At 41.3% G+C, this 19353-nt stretch overlaps 1 protein-coding gene across 6 annotated transcripts in view; it reads right to left on the bottom strand.

Moving 5' to 3' along the window:
• Positions 1-19353, bottom strand: part of ANKRD55 (ankyrin repeat domain 55) — a 110348-nt gene that overhangs the window by 12771 nt on the left and 78224 nt on the right. For 5 of the 6 annotated variants that reach the window (XM_024981313.2, XM_024981312.2, XM_024981315.2 and 2 more), the window contains 3 exons: positions 16824-17008; positions 8127-8294; positions 1069-1730 (listed from right to left, as the gene is read on the bottom strand). In XM_024981313.2, the coding sequence (XP_024837081.1) occupies positions 1069-1730; positions 8127-8294; positions 16824-17008 (1015 nt within the window). The remainder of the gene's footprint in view (positions 1-1068; positions 1731-8126; positions 8295-16823; positions 17009-19353) is intronic. The other variant, XM_059878745.1, reaches the window with a different exon arrangement.

The raw sequence follows: 19353 nt of genomic DNA, 5'->3' as shown, positions 1-19353 counted from the left end.
TTAAACTTTTATGTAAAAACTTCATGATTTTTAAATGTTAGTGATTAATTCACTTCATAACAAAATAAGCTGTTATAGTAATGACCTGATTTTGGCAGCTGTTCTGAAGCCTGCACTTTAGAACAATAGATCTTAGTCTCCACTGTACCTCAGAATCCCCTGTGGGTGATTTTAAAAAATATAAATAAAAGTTTTAGTGTGATATGTTTGTTTAAACAGGTGAAAAGTAGACACATATATATTGCTTGTATGTGTACAAAAATATAGATTCTTTAGTGTGATGTGCTTATTTATTTAAAATGTATATATATATATGTATATATACAAATACTTAAATATGTATAAAATACTTCTGGAAGGACAAGCAAAAAATTAATAACATAGTTTGCTTCGGATGAGGGGCTACATAGCTGCGGGCAGACACAGGTAATCTGCCAGGTAATCAATCCTTTGACGTGTTTGGAGTCTTGATCCATAAATGTGTGAAATGTTCCCTTTCTACTCATACACGTGGAAGGCATTACTCTTTTCCCTTCTGCCTCACCAAAATTTTGGTTCAGTGGGCCCAGAGTGGGCATTGAACACCTGATTTAAAAGCAAACAGTCACACAAACAAATCAACGCCTTGTAGGTGATATCGGCAAGGATCCCTGCTTAAGAATCCTTGCTGGTGGAAATAATAACATTCCTGCTCCAACCTGCCAGTCACCACACGTATTTGGTGGGATGGGATAAGATGAGAAGGCACATGCTTCTACTTGATGACTGTCCTCAGGTTGGAAAAGCAGACTGTTTACATAGCCTGCTGCTGCTGCTGCTAAGTCGCTTCAGTTGTGTCCGACTCTGTGTGACCCCATGGACTGCAGCCTACCAGGCTTCTCCGTCCATGGGATTCTCCAGGCAAGAACACTGGAGTGGGTTGCCATTTCCTTCTCCTTACATAGCCTAGATACCCTGAATCCAGTGGACTAAAGGGAAGTCCTCCAAGCTATCTACTCTCCCTCCTCACTCAGGACTGTATGACATGTTTCTTGTACAGAATCTGTCAGGAATGAGGAAGGACATTACCTGATGAAGGATTATGTAGATGAGGAAGATGTGGGGGCCCTGATACTTCCTGGTGGCCAGATCTGCTGGTGAGCAACCTGTCTAGCAGCTTGTCAGATGAAGACATAGTCCAGGCTTTATAGAACACCGGGTGAGAATCACCTTTCCAAGGGTTATCTAGCAATGCCTGGCAGCCAGTTCTGTTATTCAACAAATCTTGCTCACTTCGGCTTTTCTGAGATCGCTGAGCCGCATGATGAGTACCAGAGCTCAGGCCAGCATGGGAAGTGGCCCCCTGGGAGGCTGTCAGGAAGTTATGGCCCAGGGTGATGGGTGGGAGGCTCTGTGTTCTGATTGGTGGAAGCCCTTTACGGGCCAGAGGCTTCTTTTCTGGCAAGTGATATTTTGAGTTTTCTGAGGTCCTCTTCTTAAAGTCAACCATAGCCACCTGCTCACCAGGCTGCTCTTGGCAGTTGGTATCCACGTTGCTGTCAAAGGTGGTGATGATGTCATCGACTTCCGAGGTGTGCTCTCCCCTGTGCCAGTCCCTGCTGGGGTCCTTCTGATAGGCCCTCTGCTCTTCCTTTCTGTTCTTGCAGAAGATTTGATTGAGCATGCTGAATCGTCCCTCCTTCTTCTGGGGCCTACTGTTCTGGGCAGGAAGGGGTCTAGGAGGCTCTGTTCTATAGGATATAAAACAAGGATGCTCTGTGAGAACAGGAAGTGGCGCAACAGCAGTCATCAAACAACATACCTCCCTCTATTCCATCTCCAGGAAGGAGATCATTCAAAGTCATTCAGCGCCCTCTCAAGTTAAAGGTGATGTGCAAAAGCTACTCACATGCCACCCCCTTCCTTGGCATGGTCAGTCTACTGTCCATAATTAGAATATTTCTTAGTTAGATTTTGCTTGTTCCCTCAGGAACTATCCTTTCAAAATTTGTTTTTGCCAGGGGATCAAGTAAGCTGAAAATACCAAATACCTTCAGGGGTTACTGTTTACTCACTTCTTAAGGCCAGTCAGTAGGAGTGCCAGCTTTAAGTCAAAGAAATAAAGGCCACATGTTGTGTTCAAGCTTTAGCTAGCAGCTGGGTGGAGGCTGCAGAGCTGGGGGAGGGGAGTCTGATTTTTTCAGGTGTTCTCTGTAAAGGCTCCCCGGAGATAAGGGCAGAGCTCTGACATTATCCACCTCAGGAAGCCTGCCCATTTTACAGTTTGTGTGTTATTTGTTTCCTGTTGAGTTTTTACTAAATTTCCTATTGAAAAACACTTAAAATAAAACATACTAAAAGAAGCCAAGGAGAGAAGCTTTTGTCTGGGCTTGGGCTGCAGAACAGGAAGTGTGTATGCCAGAATTTGGGCGTGGCAGCAGAAAAAAAGTGAGCAATGTCCAATGGGCAGGCAAATTCTGCAGGGGGAAAAAGATCTGCAGCTGTCCGGCTGGCTCTTCTTGTGTGGAGTTTCCCTGAGGCACTATGCTGTTTTTTTTGCTTGGAAATTTCTGTATTATTCTCTTTTGAGGCCACAATTGATTAGTGCTTTCTGCGGTATGAGTTAATGATGAAACCGGACCTGTGTGCATGCCCTAAAAGCAATATTGCAACATTTCTCTTTGCAGTGAGATATTGTAACCTGTGGTTTGGAAAGTATCACTCCTCATTTTGGCCACATATAATGAAATTTTTTCTTTTTCCTGTAGGTCACACAGTGTATAATTGAATCTTTATTCCTGTGATGAATTTTTATCTTCCTCCTTTCACCTTCCAAAAGGCTTTATGAAATATGAAACACAGATTCTGCACTCCTGACACTACCAGAGAGAGAACCCCAGATCTCTAGCATTCCTGCAAGTTTTCCCATATAGAATATGTCCCTGTGCTAACTAAATTAAGTAAATGCTAATGCTACTTTAGCATCTTCTACAATTAATTTCCTTTTCCTAGTAAGGTTGTGATTTTGGCCAGTGGGTCTCAAAGTGTGGTCCATTGAACCCTGGAGGTGAGGTCTCCGACAGGCCTCATGAAGTTAAAACCATATTCATAATAATATCAAGATGTTGTCTTTTTCACTGGACTGCTTTTTACACCAAGCATGCAAGAGAGCAAATGGGCAAAACAATGGGCTCCTTGGCACAAATCAAGGTAGTACTAACAATGCTGCTGCTGCTAAGTTGCTTCAGTCGTGTCCGACTCTGTGCGACCCCAGAGACGGTAGCCCACCAGGCTCCGCCGTCCCTGGGATTCTCCAGGCAAGAACACTGGAGTGGGTTGCCATTTCCTTCTCCAATGCATCAAAGCGAAAAGTGAAAGTGAAGTCGCTCAGTCGTGTCCGACTCTTTGAGACCACATGGACTGCAGCCTACCAGGCTCCTCGGCCCATGGGATTTGCCAGGCAAGAGTACTGGAGTGGGTTGCCATTGCCTTCTCCAGTAGTAACAATAGACTTTCATTAAAACAAAACTGCCATTTAATTTAATAATGCCCAGTAAAACTTACTCATTTTACTAAATATTGATTCTTGAGATGCTTTTTTTTTTTTTTCCTGGACAAAATAGAAAGTACTCATAAGCAATTCTGCTATATACTGGCATCACCGACTCAATGGACATGAGTCTGAGCAAACTCTGGGAGGTGGTGAACTACAGGGGAGCCTGGAGTGCTGCAGTGCATGGGTTCACAAAGAGCTGGACGTGACTGAGGGACTAAACAACAACTCTATACTAATACGTGATGGATGTTGTGAGGTAAAATATTTGTGGAATTGTTTGAGCTGAACTAGATACTTTTTTCCCCCATGAACCATCATTTCAATGGCTTCTAGGCAAGCTATGGTTATTTGGAGTAGGGCATTTGATTTTTCAAAAATGAACAGAGTGAGTCTGTCATTTCAAGGTAAACAATTGACAGTAATTGTTGCCAATGACAAAAATCTAGCTTTCATGCAAAAATGAGAAATTTTGGAAAATTTGTATGCATACTTTGAGCTTGATAGCTTCCTGATACATAAAACCTTTTCTGATGAGATCAGTGGTGACATTAATAAATGTGATTTTTTTCTAATGTTGTAAAATGAAATGTATTATTTAATGGAAGATCTTCATAACTAAGCAAACCAATGTTTTTCAAATGACCAATGCAAGATATAAAATCATGCATAGGTATAAGACACATTTAAGGTGCTAGAGAGATGAATGGATTTTAATGTAACAGAATTCAAAAAGTTCACGGATAAGGTGACAAAGTCCACACTGCAACTGATCTTTGGGAAACTATTAGATTGGTACAAAAATAATTGTGATTTCAGACCATAAATTTTAAGTCATTATAACTAGGCTCAAACCCACCATTATTAATCAAAATAACAACCATTAAAATCAACACATTTTTGCCAATGAGAAATAAGTTTGTTTATTCCTGTAGCATAAAAATCCATGCTTTGGGATTCTATGAACCGTTGGAAAGCATCTTCTGCCTCCTGCTGGCTGTGGAAGCATTTCCTCTAGGAAAAGTTGAGATGCTTGAAGTCGTAGTCGGTTGGCAAGAGGTCGGGTGTATACTGCAGATGAGGCTAAACTCTTGTAGCCCAATTCATTCAACTTTTGAAGCGGTGGTTGTGTGACATGTGGTTGGGCATTGTCACAGAGAAAAACTGGGCTCTTTCTGTTGATCAGTGTTGGCTGTAGGCACTGCCATTTTCAGTGAATCTCATTGATTTCCTGAGCGTACGTCTCAGATGTAATGGTTTTGTTGGGATTCAGAAAGCTGTCGTGGATCACTAGAGCAGCAGACCACCAAACAGTGACCATGACCCTTTTTTAGTGCATATTTGGGTTTGGGAAGCTGGGATTTCTTTGGAAGGAATGATGCTAAAGCTGAAACTCCAGTATTTTGGCCACCTCACGCGAAGAGTTGACTCATTGGAAAAGACTCTGATGCTGGGAGGGATTGGGGGCAAGAGGAGAAGGGGACGACAGAGGATGAGATGGCTGGATGGCATCACTGACTTGATGGACGTGAGTCTGAGTGAACTCCGGGAGTCGGTGATGGACAGGGAGGCCTGGCATGCTGCGATTCATGGGGTCGCAAAGAGTTGGACATGACTGAGTGACTGATCTGATCTTGGAGCTTCTTCTTGGTCCAACCACTGAGCTGGTCACCACTGGTTGTCATCTGAAATGCACTTTTCTTGCATGTCATAATCTGATCAAGAAATGGTTTCTTGTTGTTGCATAGAATAAGAGAAGATGACACTTCAAGATGACAATTTTTTTTTTTTAATTTCCTGTCAGCTCATGAGGCATCCAATTATCGAGCTTTTTCACCTTTCCAATTTGCTTCAAATGCCAAATAACCGTAGAATGGTCGATATTGAATTCTTTGTAACCTCTCATGTAGTTCTGGATCAGTTTTGATGATGGCTCTCAGTTGCTCATTGTCAACTTCTGATGGTCGACCACTGTGTTCCTTATCTTCAAGGCTCTCATCTCCTTTGCAAAACTTCTTGAACCGCCACTGCACTATACATTCATTAGTTGTTCCTAGCCCAAATGTGTTGTTGATGTTGCAAGTTGTTTCTGCTTCTTTGCAACCCATTTTTAACTCGAATAAAAAAATCATTCAAATTTGCTTTTTGTCTAACAATGTTTCTATAGTCAAAATAAATATAAAAGAAACAGCAAATAATAAGTCATTAGAAAAAAGACATAAAGTGAGAAATGCACATTAAAATGTTGTATAACATAACCACATTTATTTAAGAATGTAGCCCAATATCAAATGGCAAAGTTCAACAGTGTAAAACTGCAATTACTTTTGTACCAACCTAATACTACTTGTCAAGTTTTGGTGTACTATCCGAGGAAAAGTATCCATAGTTATCTGAAAAGTCTATTGAAATACACCTCCCTTTTTTACCTATGTGTCTATGTGAGGCCAGATTATTTTCATACCCTTTAGTCAAAACAGTCATGTTGCAATAGATTGAATGCAGACGCAGATGTGGGAATCCCGCTGTATTCTATTAAACTTCTATAAAGTTATCAAGGAGACTTGAAGAGCAAAGTAAAATAAAGCTGCTCTTTTCATTACACTTTTTCTGGTTGGTTTTGAAGAATAGTTTATTTTTAAGTAAAAATATGGTATTAATCTTAACTTATAATGGATTATTATCACTTTAAATTACTAACTAAATATTTTATCAAAAGTGTCTCAGTTTTAGTTTCATGCCATAAATATTGATAGGTGTAACTCACATAAACAAAAGCTTTTTTGGGTCCTCCATAATTTTTGAGTATAAACGGGTCCTGAGAACAAGGAGTTGGAGAAATGCTGATTTAGGCAAAAGAGCAATTAGCATATTGCTTAAATGGATGTGGAAAGGGAGAAAACAGAAGAGATTAGAGTTCAGTAAATGTTAGGCTGATACATTCAGGCTTACTACTACCATTTTGCTCCACAGATTTAAGGACATATCATTGTTAGATAATGGTGTCAACTGAAAAAACATGCACAACATGAGAGTTGTGAGTCACTATTTATTTGGGGGAAAATGAGGATTATAGCCCAAGAGACATCATTTCTGATCACTCTGAGAAACTGCTCAGAGTGGTGAGCAGAGGTGGCTGGGAGGGTTTTGGTGAAGGGGAAGTACATGCAATCAAGCACATACTTTTTGCAGGAGCTTACTACCAGACCACCTGACCTGCCTCTTGAGAAACCTATACACAGGTCAGGAAGCAACAGTTAGAACTGGACATGGAACAACAGACTGGTTCCAAATAGGAAAAGGAATACATCAAGGCTGTATATTGTCACCCTGCTTATTTAACTTACATGCAGAGTATATCATGAGAAACTCTGGGCTGGAAGAAGCACAAGCTGGAATCAAGATTGCCAGGAGAAATATCAATAACCTCAGATATGCAGATGACACCACCCTTATGGTAGGAAGTGAAGAGGAACTCAAAAGCCTCTTGATGAAAGTGAAAGTGGAGAGTGAAAAAGTTGGCTTAAAGCTCAACATTCAGAAAACAAAGATCATGGCATCCGGTCCCACTACTTCATGGCAAATAGATGGGGAAACAGTGGAAAACTTTATTTTTTGGGGCTCCAAAATCACTGCAGATGGTGATTGCAGCCATGAAATTAAAAGACGCTTATTCCTTGGAAGGAAAGTTATGACCAACTTAGATAGCATATAATAAAAAGCAGAGACATTACTTTGCCAACAAAGGTCTGTCTAGTCAAGGCTGTGGTTTTTCCAGTGGTCATGTATGGATGTGAGAGTTGGACTGTGAAGAAGGCCGAAGAATTGATGCTTTTGAACTGTGGTGTTGGAGAAGACTCTTGAGAGTCCCTTGGACTGCAAGGAGATCCAACCAGTCCATTCTGAAGGAGATCAGCCCTGGGATTTCTTTGGAAGGAATGATGCTGAAGCTGAAACTCCAGTACTTTGGCCACCTCATGCAAAGAGTTGACTCATTGGAAAAGACTCTGATGCTGGGAGGGATTGGGGGCAGGAGGAGAAGGGGACGACAGAGGATGAGATGGCTGGATGGCATCACCGACTCGATGGATGTGAGTTTGAGTGAACTCCGGGAGATGGTGATGGACAGGGAGGCCTGGCATGCTGCGATTCATGGGGTCGCAGAGAGTCAGACGTGACTGAGGAACTGAACTGAACTGCTAGTCATGAGGAACAGTTGTCACCATGAAAGATTTTTGTGCTTTTCTAGATACAAAGAGATGCAAGAATTGGGCTCATAAAATTGGTTCTTGAAAACATCTAACTATCTAGAGACCTGTTCTGTCAGTTATTCTAGAGCACAGAGAGCTTCATTTCTGCTCTCCACCTTGAGAGCCTTTCAGTGGGGGGGGCTGTTGAAAGTCAGCAGCTGCAGCAGCACACTGTTTAATCCTTGTAGAGGTAGATGGCAAGTACCAATTTGTAGTTGGCAATGTCAAACACAATTATTAAGTTATAGATCATTTTGTGCTGGTTTTGGCAGTTTAGACAATTGCATCCAATTTTATAAATCTTTGAGATGAAGAAAAAAATGAGTGCCTCCTGGTGCGCTCACCTGCTCTCTTGGGAGAGGAGCTTGACACAGTCCGTGTGGCCGCAGTACAGGGCATAGGCCAGGGGCGTGCTCTCATTGATGTCTCGCAGGTTGCTGTCCATTCCCAGCTCCAGCAGTGACTGCACACAGTCTGCTTTCCCTGCAGCTGCAGCCCAGTGCAGAGGTGTCCTGGGGGACCACAGGGGGACAGCACAAGTGTCTGAGTACATGAATGATACAGATGACCTAGCTGACAACAGCTCCTGCTCAAAGTTGGGTCCTGGCAGGACAGACTTGTTGCTACTTACAGTGTGGAAATGGTATGCACTAAATGGGGTTTCAGGGTGATGGTGTATGTGTGCAGAGGCCTCTCCTCTAATTCTGATACTCTGCGGCCTTTCCCCTTCTTTGGTCTTTCTGCGAATTTCCTCAAAAAGGAAGTAGTGGGTCAAAGGATATGAACAATTTGAAGGCTCTTTATACATAGTGCCAGGATTGCCTTCCAAGAAAACTGACTCAATTTTTCCTCCTACCAGCTGCGTTCCTACTCCTTCCTAATATGAAGTGTTATCAACATCTTTAAAAATCTTTGCCAACTTGGTAGGCAAAATTAGTACTTCAGTGTTGTTTGAATCTGCATTTCTTTAAATAACATGAGGAAGAACCTTGGAAATACATTTTATTTGACATTTTAGTTTCTTCATTGAAATGAGCCTTAATGCCCTATGTCCATTTTCTATTAGGTTGTTAGCTTTTCTTACTAACTCATATAAGCTTTTAAAATATTTAAGGTATTGGGTTTTTTCTACTTAGGTTTATGAAAACATTTCCTCTAATTTGTTACTTAGCTTTTAATTTTTTTTAGTGGTTTTCCATAAAAATTTTAAGAAATTACCACATTTATTTACCTCTTCATTTTTTATTTGTTTCATGCTTTTATATTTTAGAAAGTTCTTCATTAGCCAGAAGGTAGATACATACTCACCAGTGTTTAAACTTTTGATAAGTGGCAAAACCATCATTTTCTTAAAAAAAAAAAAAAAAAAAAAAGCCAGAGACTGGGAGAAAATATTTGCAAATTACACATCCAACAAAGAGAGTATGTAAAGTATTTAAAAACTGAACAATAAAAAAAATATATACAAATCGATTTAAAAAACTAGCAAAAGATTGAAGACTTTATCAAAGAAAGTGTGTAATTGGTAAACAAGCACATGAAAAGATGCTCAGTAACATTTTTTATTCAGAGAAATGCAAATTAAAACTACATGGGATACCACTACATACTTATTTAAATGGCTAAATTAAAAAAAAAAAAAGGCTTTCTATATGTGTATAACTGAGTCACTTTGCTGATAGCAGAGATGGACACAACATTGTAAATCAACTATACTTCAATGAAAAAAAAAAGTTAAAAAAAAACCAAAACCTGGCAATACATGTATGGATGAAGATTCAGGGCAACTGGAACTTTTATACATTTTTTAGAAGCAGCCACACCAGAAAATAGTTTGTCAATTCCTTCCAAAGTTAAGCATACTTACCATATGGCCAAGCAATCTCATGTCTATATCTATAGCTAGAGAAATGAAAACTGACATTTACACAAAAACTTGTACACAAATGTTTATAGCTGTACTGTTTGTAACCATCCAAAAGTGTAAGCAACCCAATATTCTTCAATGGGTGGATAGACAAACCGTAATTTATCCACAAAATGGAATACGACTCAGCAGTAAAAAGAATAGCCTACTGGTATATGGAACATAGATAAATCTCAAGTGCATTCTACCAGGTGAAATAAAGCAATCTCAAAAGATTACATATTGTATATTTCCATTTGCATGACATTCTGGAAAAGGCAAAACCCAAAAGAGAGAACTAATCCATGGCTGCCAGAGCTTGGAGATGGGGGAAGCCTTGACTATAGAAGGACAATCTGAGTTGGTGTTGGAATTGATGGCATTGTTTTGGGTCTGCCTTGTGGTGATTGCATGAATCTATGTATGTGTTAAAATTCATAGAACTATACATCCAAAAAAAGTAAATTTACTGAATGTAAATAAATAGGAAACCAATATTTTATTCTAGATTTATTTGGATTTAAACAAAACTGCACATGTATCTGAATGTGTATTCTGATATGTGTGGTGAGGTGTGGAGCCAATCTGACCATTTTTCCAGTTACATAGCCAGCTTTTCTCAACACCATTTATTAATGCAGTGGGATCAAATTTTAAGATCCTGAACTGTATACATACTTTTCTACCTGTCCCCTTTCCTCTATATAAGGATATGGTTGACTTTATGCCCAACTTGAAGGGAGGGATATAGCAGGGTAGATAAGAGAAATAGTGTCTTCCTGTTTCCAAAAGCCAAGCCCAGAACTGAGAGCAGATGTGGAGCAAAACAGTTCCCCAGCTGTAGAAAGAACCATCAAGGCAAATGGGACTAGAAGGTGATAAGAGCATAAAGGACCACTGGACTCAAGAACAAAGGGGACCTGAACCTTGCTTCTTTGGCAGAGATGCTGGGAAGTAGGTGGTTGGGGATGTCTGTGTGGTGTGTCTGGACAGTGGGACCCTGGGAGGCTAAAGCGGGGAATGGTGATAGATGACATTCCTGTGAGTGGGGTTTCCCATGAAGAGAAGGGCTATTCTTCCTGTCAGTCAGTCTGGGAGAGGATCAATCCTGGGGCAGGAAAAGAAGGCATGGGAGTCCTCTCCTTGGCTTCATTCTGGGGCTTGACCCCTGGCAGATGACCACCCCTGGAGAGCCAGGAAGTCTCTCAGACATGGAGGCAGTCTGTGGGTGAGACAGAGAAGGACTCAGTTGGGTCTATCTGTCTGAAGGGGCTCAGGACTTAGTACTGGGAGTGTAGCCATGTTCACTTTTCACTTTCATGCATTGGAGAAGGAAATGGCAACCCACTCCAGTGTTCTTGCCTGGAGAATCCCAGGGACGGGGGAGCCTGGTAGGAGGCCGTCTATGGGGTCGCACAAAGTCGGATATGACTGAAGCGACTCAGCAGCAGCAGCAGCAGCCATGTCCACAGTATGACCAGAGTCCCCATGGGTGACTGTGTCCTGTGTCAATCAAGCATCCTCCTCATGTTATGATATGGACAGCAATTTGAGGACACTTAATATAGGACCATGTATTTTTTCAACATTGTCATCAATTGCACTGCCTATTTGAGCTTGTACAAGATATGATTCATTCCATTCTATTTGAGAGGTCTCCAGACAATATTTATTATGAAACAAGATGAGGCACCAGCCATATTATACCCTCCTGATTAGAGAATATATTGCCAATGAATTCAATAGATGGAGGGTTGAACATCAATGCAGTCAGGTTTATCAACACGTGACAATTCTCTTTGGCACATTGTGAAATACTCCTTTATGACAATTGCTGAGTGACTGTACTAATGGTCCCATAACTTCATGGCAAATAGAAGGGGAAACAATTTAAACAGTGAAATACTTTATTTTGGGGGGGCTCCAAAATCACTGCAGATGGTGACTGCAGTCATGAAATTAAAAGATGCTTTCTCCTTGGAAGAAAAGCTATCACCAACCTAGACAGCATATTAAAAAGCAGAAACATTACTTTGCCAACAAAGGTCCATCTAGTCAAAGTTATGGTTTTTCCAGTAGTCATGTATGGATGTGAGAGCTGGACTATGAAGAAAGCTGAGCACTGAAGAATTGATGCTTTTGAACTGTGGTGTTGCAGAAGACTCTTGAGAGTTTCTTGGACTGCAAGGAAATCCAACCAGTCAATCCTAAAGGAAATCAGTCCTGAATATTCATTGGAAGGACTGATGCTGAAGCTGAAACTCCAATACTTTGGCTACCTGATGAGAAGTGATTCATTGGAAAAGTCCCTGTTGCTGGGAAAGATTGAAGGCAGGAGAAGGGGATGACAAAGGATGAGATGGTTGGATGGTATCATTGAGTTTATGGACAAGAGTTTGAGCAAGCTCTGGGAGGTGGTGATGGACAGGGAAGCCTGGCGTGCTGCAGTCCATGGTGTTGCAAAGAGTCGGACACGACTGAGTGACTGAACTGAACTGAAGAGTGACTATTAATTTCTCTTGAGGCAGGAGGTAGATGGTCCCCAGGGTAAAGTTTAGAGAGTCATTCCCTGTGGACAGAAACTACAAACTATCAATATCAGGACAGCCGAGAGAGGAGGCTGGGCCCTGCCCACACAGAAGATAAGAGCCCACATATTTCTCATTTTTTGAAGTCAGGAGACCTCCCAACTGCACATGCAAAGAAAGGCTTCTTGGAGGTCAAAACAGGAGTGATGCTGATGCCACCCACCCATGGACCTCTTTCATCTTGGCTAAGAGATGTGTGTGTGCACATGGGAGGATCCTGAGATGTAACAGATATGAACTCTGAACCAGGCAAATTAAAATGATTGGCCAAGGAAACCTGGAGGAAATGCCCCATATAAGTAATGTGAACTGCCCTGAGGGTGCAATTCTTCCTCTGAGTCCGCCTGTGTGTCTATCCTCATATACTGTACTCTTTTTCCTCCTAATAAATACTTTACCTATTCCACTACTTTCTATCTTTGTGGGAATTATTTTTCTGCACGTTGAAGGGCCAGGGCCTTGTCCCTGATCTTTGGTCTAGTGGCTAGGATTCAGCTCTCTCACTGCTGCAACCCAACCTCAATCTCTAGCCAGGAACTGAAGCCCTGCTTCAAGCGAGGCAGGCTGAGGCAACCTGAGATCATTCAGAACATCAGCATGGAAGAAGAGGTCCAGAAGGACTCAGGGAAAAAATTATTTTGCAGAAACAAGAGAAGCATAGATAATTTCTAACTAATACACATAAAGCCTTTGTGGGCAATATGTAGTATCTAGTTTCAAGTTATGTAAGCTGCAGTCCCTTTCTTATCTCTACGCTTCAGGATAGTCTTCAAACACAGCAGATTGGACTCAGTTATCACAGTAAGGAGCTGGAGAACCAGGGCCCATGATTCAGAAGAAATTCATCAGAGACAAGCAGTGGGCTGAGGAGGCAGTCTCTGAATGACAGGAGATGATAGGTACAAGAATGCAGTGTTGGTAAGGTGTCAGAAGCCAAGGAACCACTTATGGAAAATGCAAACATTCCCTAGATAATTCCCATAAGTATGTAGGGAGGAGAGTTTGATTAAAGACTCTCCTTCCTGAAGATAAATGACTTGGGTGCTAAAGGAAAGCATGACTTCATAGACTGGTGAAATTTGGGCCCTTTAAGCTATACAAGCTATTTATGAGTTATGTGTTCTGTACCATCAATCTTAGGCTAGGACCAACATGTTTTAAAATGTCATAGATTTATGATGTGTTTTAATAATTTAGGAGGACTAGTTCCCTCATATTTTCCCTCATCCTCTTTTTTTTTTTTTTTTTTTTTAAATCATTGCCTTATTTTTCTTCCCTTTTCTCAAAAACTTTCTATCTGGAAAAAAAAGACGGGAAGTGAAGCCACAATTGTTGCAAATGCTTCAATACTTAAACCTATGAAAATTTTGAAAAATTCTCTACCAACACAAGCTTACAGTGTCAATGTGAAGGCAGAGCTATCCAGTGCAGGATGCAGAAACTGAAACAAAATGCAGAGCAGGCTGAGCTGAGCTCTGGAGCAGAAACTAGACCCGTCTTGAGATTTTACTTCACTTTGAACCCTTGTAGGGCCCCATCTTTTGCACTTTCTTACTCTCTTTGGATATACTTTCTTCCCTGAGACTGGGGGAACTAAATTTTCTCTCCTAAGCATGGGAGAAATATCAATAACCACAGATAAGCAGATAATACCACCCTTATGGCAGAAAGTGAAGAACTAAAGAGCCTCTTGATGAAAGTGAAAGAGGAGAGTGAAAAAGTTGGCTTAAAGCTCAACATTCAGAAAACAAAGATCATGGCATCCAGTCCCATCACTTCAGGGCAAATTGATAGGGAAACAGTGGAAACAATGGCTGACTTTATTTTTTTGGGCTCCAAAATCCCTGCAGATGGTGACTGCAGCCATGAAATTAAAAGACACTTACTCCTTGGAAGGAAAGTTATGACCAATTTAAACAGCATATTAAAAAGCAGAGACATTACTTTGCCAACAAAGGTCCATCTAGTCAAGGCTATGGTTTTTCAGTGGTCATGTATAGATGTGAAAGTTGGACTGTAAAGAAAGCTGAGCACCGAACAATTGATGCTTTTGAACTGTGGTGTTGGAGAAGACTCTTGAGAGTCCCTGGGACTGCAAGGAAATCCAACCAGTCCATCCTAAAGGAGATCAGTCCTGGGTGTTCATTGGAAGGACTGATGTTGAAGCTCAAACTCCAATACTTTGGCCACCTGATGCAAAGAGCCGACTCATTTGAAAAGACCCTGATGCTGGGAAAGATTGAGGGCAGGCGGAGAAGGGGATGACAGAGGATGAGATGGTTGGATGGCATCACCGACTCAATGGACATGAGTTTGAGTAAACTCTGGGAGTTGGCGATGGACAGGGAGGCTTGGTGTGCTGTGCTCCATGAGGTCACAAAGAGTTGGACACGACTGAGCAACTAAACTGAACTGAACTGAAGCATGTGATAATTCAAGTGGGAAATACTGTATTAGAGCTGCTTCTAGAAGTATTTTGAAGTAGGCAAACTTTTTTCTAGCCCTCTTTTCCTAAATGTGTTCTTTAAAAATGTATATATTTTTCTACTTTTATTTATTTGGCCACATGGCATGTATTCCTTGACCAAAGTTCAACCCACCACCCCCTGCATTGGAAACAAGGTATCCTAACCACCCTACCACCAGGAAAGTCCCCCTGCTGCTGCTGCTGCTGCTGCTAAGTCGCTTCAATCGTATCCGACTCTGTGTGACCCCATAGACGGCAGCCCACCAGGCTCCCCTATCCCTGGGATTCTCCAGGCAAGAACACTGGAGTGGGTTGCCATTTCCCCCTCTAATGCATGAAAGTGAAAAGTGACGTTGCTCAGTCGTGTCCAACTGTTAGCAACCTCATGGACTGCAGCCCACCAGGCTACTCCACCCATGGGATTTTCCAGGCAAGAGTACTGGAGTGGGGTGCCAGTGCCTTACATGTGTTTTTTTCTTCTCTTTTTGGATCATTCACCTTTTCTCTTCATGTAACAAAATCCTTCTACTTTTGTACCTGCTCAAGTTCAATATCTACTCTTCAGAAAAGGTCTACTTTCAATGATTTATATATTAATTTTAATTAAAGTCATCCTGTTAACTGTCTCCAGCTTCTGAGACTTACATGGAACCCAAGATTTCTTTCTCCTGTGTTATAAGGGTTTCAGGTATCAGGAAGTAGTAGGAAGTGCTTCTTGGGGAATCTAAAATCATGGAAGTAGGTGGCTAAATTGCACTTCAATAGAAAAAGGTTTAAAAAAAACTATATATAAGGTACAAGCCTTATACTTGTTTTCAACAGTCTTATTTGTTTTTATATTATTCTTATATTTTCATTGAGTCTATGCCTAACTGAAGCAAAGGTTAGATAAGCATTGTAATTGAAAAATTCTAATAGTTGATTATGGATGAAGGGCCAGTAGGTGAAAAGCTCTACATTTAAAAGACAAGGGTACAAGTTTTCTTTGAGTTACACAAGGCTGTGATCCATGTGATCATTTTGGTTAGTTTTCTGTGATTGGGTTTTCATTTTGGAGGCCATGGGATTGTTGTTCTCACTTCTTCTGTCAGCATATTAAAAAGCAAAGACATCACTTTGCCATCAAAGGTCTGTCTAGACAAAACCTGTAGTCATGTATGGATGTGAGAGTTGGACCATCAAGAAGTCTGAGCATCAAAGAATTGATACTTTACAACTGTGGTGCTGGAAAAGACTCTTAAGAGTCCCTTGGACAGAAAGGAGATCAAACCAGACAATCCCAGAGGAAATTAACTCTGAATACTCAGTGGAAGGACTGATGCTGAGGCTGAAGCTCTAACACTTTGGCCACCAGATGCGAAGAGCCACCTCAGTGGAAAAGACCATGATGCTGGGAAAAATTGAGGGCAGGAAGAGAAGGGGACAACAGAGGATGAGATGGCTGAATAGCATCACCAACACAATGGACATAAATTTGAGAAAACTGTGGGAAATACTGAAGGACAGAGAAGCCTGGCGTGCTGAAGTCCATGGGTCGCAAAGAGCTGGACTCAGATTGAACGACAAGTTTTCACTTAGTTGCTAATTACCTCTTAGGCAAGTCTCTTCACCTTTCTGGACTAACCTTCCTTATCTATGTAAATACATCTTTAATGACTAAAGAAAACCAAAACAGAACCCTGATAAGGTCATGTCTAGTTCTGAACACAAAGCCTCTATTGTGCTCTTCTCTGGATAACAAGAGCTTGTTGATTTTATGACATAATCCAGGAATGAAGGAAAAAAATAAGACTTACTGTTAAGAACAAAAAGTGCATATAGCAGGAAGCTGATATACAGAAAGCCTTCTGAGAACAGTTAGCAAAAAGTGGAAAGTCTGACAATACAGTCACAGCGTTTCTCTTCATAACAATGGTTTTTCCTGTCCTGACTAATATAGAGCAGTTTTTATTGTCACAAGCCCAGGTATAAATATTAATATTACTGGCAGTAAGGACACAGTCATATAAGATAACTCCTTAAACATCTTCTTTGTTTTGAGACTAAAATTTGGAAAAGGTGACAGCGTGGCCATGGATACCTGTCGTCCACATCCAGAGCCTGCAGGTTGCACTCAGGGACTCTTGCCAGCTCATTGATGATGTCGCAGAAACCTGCTGCTGCGGCGATGTGCACGCATGTCTTGCCACTCTCATCGTCGTAGTTGATTATGGACGGACCCTGGTGATGGCTCAGAATGATGGAACACAGAATTCTATTTCCACTCTGGAAAAACAGAGTCAAAAAAAGCTCATTATGTATGATCCAGTGCTCTTCCCTGTCTATGCAAATTAAGATAAAAATTCAAAGCAAAAAAAAAAAAAATTCAAAACTAACACACACTAAAATAAAATGCATTTTATTAAACCCACCAACTTGTCTCAAGTCCCGGCAGGGGTTTTTGTCTCCTGTAAGAGCTAAGTTGTCTTCCATAATTAGTGAACTAAGGAGGACTTAAGGTATGTGGGTGCTTAGTCCGGTCTGACTCTTTGGATCCTATGGACTGTAGCCCACTAAGCTCCTCTGTCCATGGGATTCTCCAGGCAAGAATACTTGAGTGGGTTGCCATTTCCTCCTCCAGGGGGTCTTCCCCACCCAGGGATCGAACCAATGTCTCCTGAGTCTCCTGCACTGGCAGGCAGATTCTTTACCATTGATCACCCAGGAAGTCCAGGGAGGAACGTCTACAAGCAATAAATGCTGCAGAGGGTGTGGAGAAAAGGGAACCCTCTTACACTGTTGGTGGGAATGCAAACTAGTACAGCCACTATGGAGAACAGTGTGGAGATTCCTTAAAAAACTGGAAATAGAACTGCCATACGACCCAGCAATCCCACTGCTGGGCATACACACCGAGGAAACCAGAATTGAAAGAGATACATGTACCCCAATGTTCATTGCAGCACTGTTTATAATAGCCAGGACATGGAGGCAACCTAGATGTCCATCAGCAGACAATGGATAAGAAAGCTGAGGTACATATACACAATGGAGTATTACTCAGCCATTAAAAAGAATACATTTGAATCAGTTCTAATGAGGTGGATGAAACTGGAGCCTATTATACAGAGTGAAGTAAGCCAGAAAGAAAAACACCAATACAGTATACTAACGCATATATATGGAATTTAGAAAGATGGTAACGACAACCCTGTATGCGAGACAGCAAAAGAGACACAGATGTATAGAACAGTATTTTGGACTCTGTGGGAGAGGGCGAGGGTGGGATGATTTGGGAGAATGGCATTGAAACATGTATATTATCATATGTGAAACAAATCACCAGTCCAGGTTCGATGCATGATACAGGATGGTTGGGGCTGGTGCAGTGGGATGACCCAGAGGGATGGGATGGGGAGGGAGGTGGGAGGGGGGTTCAGGATGGGGAACGCATGTACACCTGTGGCAGATTCATGTTGATGTATGGCAAAACCAATACAATATTGTAAAGTAATTAGCCTCCAATTAAAATAAATAAATTTATATTAAAAAAAATGTGTGTAATTGACATCAGAGCTAGCATGATGGGTGGGCTACCTAGATAACTTCCTCATTAAATATATGCTTCTTGTATCCTGCTTACTGTAGAGGTTGACCCCTGAGAAGCTGGCAGAATTAATTTTAATATTAACAAAATGACAATGATGAATACTGACTAGTGGCATAATGATGACCAAAATGATCTGGTAATAGTCAAATTGCTAGAAGTTGCATGTAATTTAATTGTCAAAAATCTTTTTTAAACAGAAGTGGGTCATAATTTAGTAGCTAATCAATAAAGAAGTAAAACAAGTATGAAAAGGAAAGAGCTTCAGGAAACCATTTAAATCGGATCCCTCTTTCTGTGTAGATCTATAAGTTTTTATCTTATCTTTGGAATGAGATTGCTCTATAGTTTTTTTAGCAACCTGTCCCAACCTTAAAAATCACCAGCTCTTCCAGGAGAGTGTCCTATATCTCTTTAGCTTGAATAAGCAAGTAAGTAAATATTGTGCATGTTATTTTTCACTGGACTGAAAAATACAAAAAAGCACTACGTAAGCGCTTCCCAGGTGGTTCTAGTGGTAAAGAAACTGCTTGCTGATTCAGGAGATGCAGGAGACTAAGATTCAATCCCTGGGGTGGGAAGATCCTGGGCACGGCAACCCACTCCAGTATTCTTGCCTGGAGAATCTTACGGACAAAGGAGCCTGGCAGGCCACGTAGTCCATGGGATCACAAAGAGTTGGACATGACTGAAGCAGCTTAGCATGCCTGCACTACATAAGCATTTGCAATTTAAGATAACAATAAATCCTCAAAGGCCAATAAAATAGTCATTCTGTCTCACACTGTGGAAAGTCTTATCTTTCAGTTTTCTACTGATATTTGAGTAAATATTATAATAATAATAATTCATCTGCATTTTCTCAATGAATCCACAGACACCCTGAATCTCTAGGCGGCAGGTCTTATGGGTAGAATGGAGGTTCCTAGGAGGCATGCTGCTGCTGCTGCTAGGTCGCTTCAGTCGTGTCCAACTCTGTGCTGCCCCATAGACGGCAGCCCACCAGGCTCCGCAGTCTCTGGGA

The sequence above is a fragment of the Bos taurus genome, chromosome 20 (assembly GCF_002263795.3).
Source record: "Bos taurus isolate L1 Dominette 01449 registration number 42190680 breed Hereford chromosome 20, ARS-UCD2.0, whole genome shotgun sequence".
NCBI lineage: Eukaryota > Metazoa > Chordata > Mammalia > Artiodactyla > Bovidae > Bos > Bos taurus.
The sequence above is the reverse complement of the archived record's forward strand: the minus strand, read 5'-3'. Positions and strand labels throughout refer to the sequence as shown.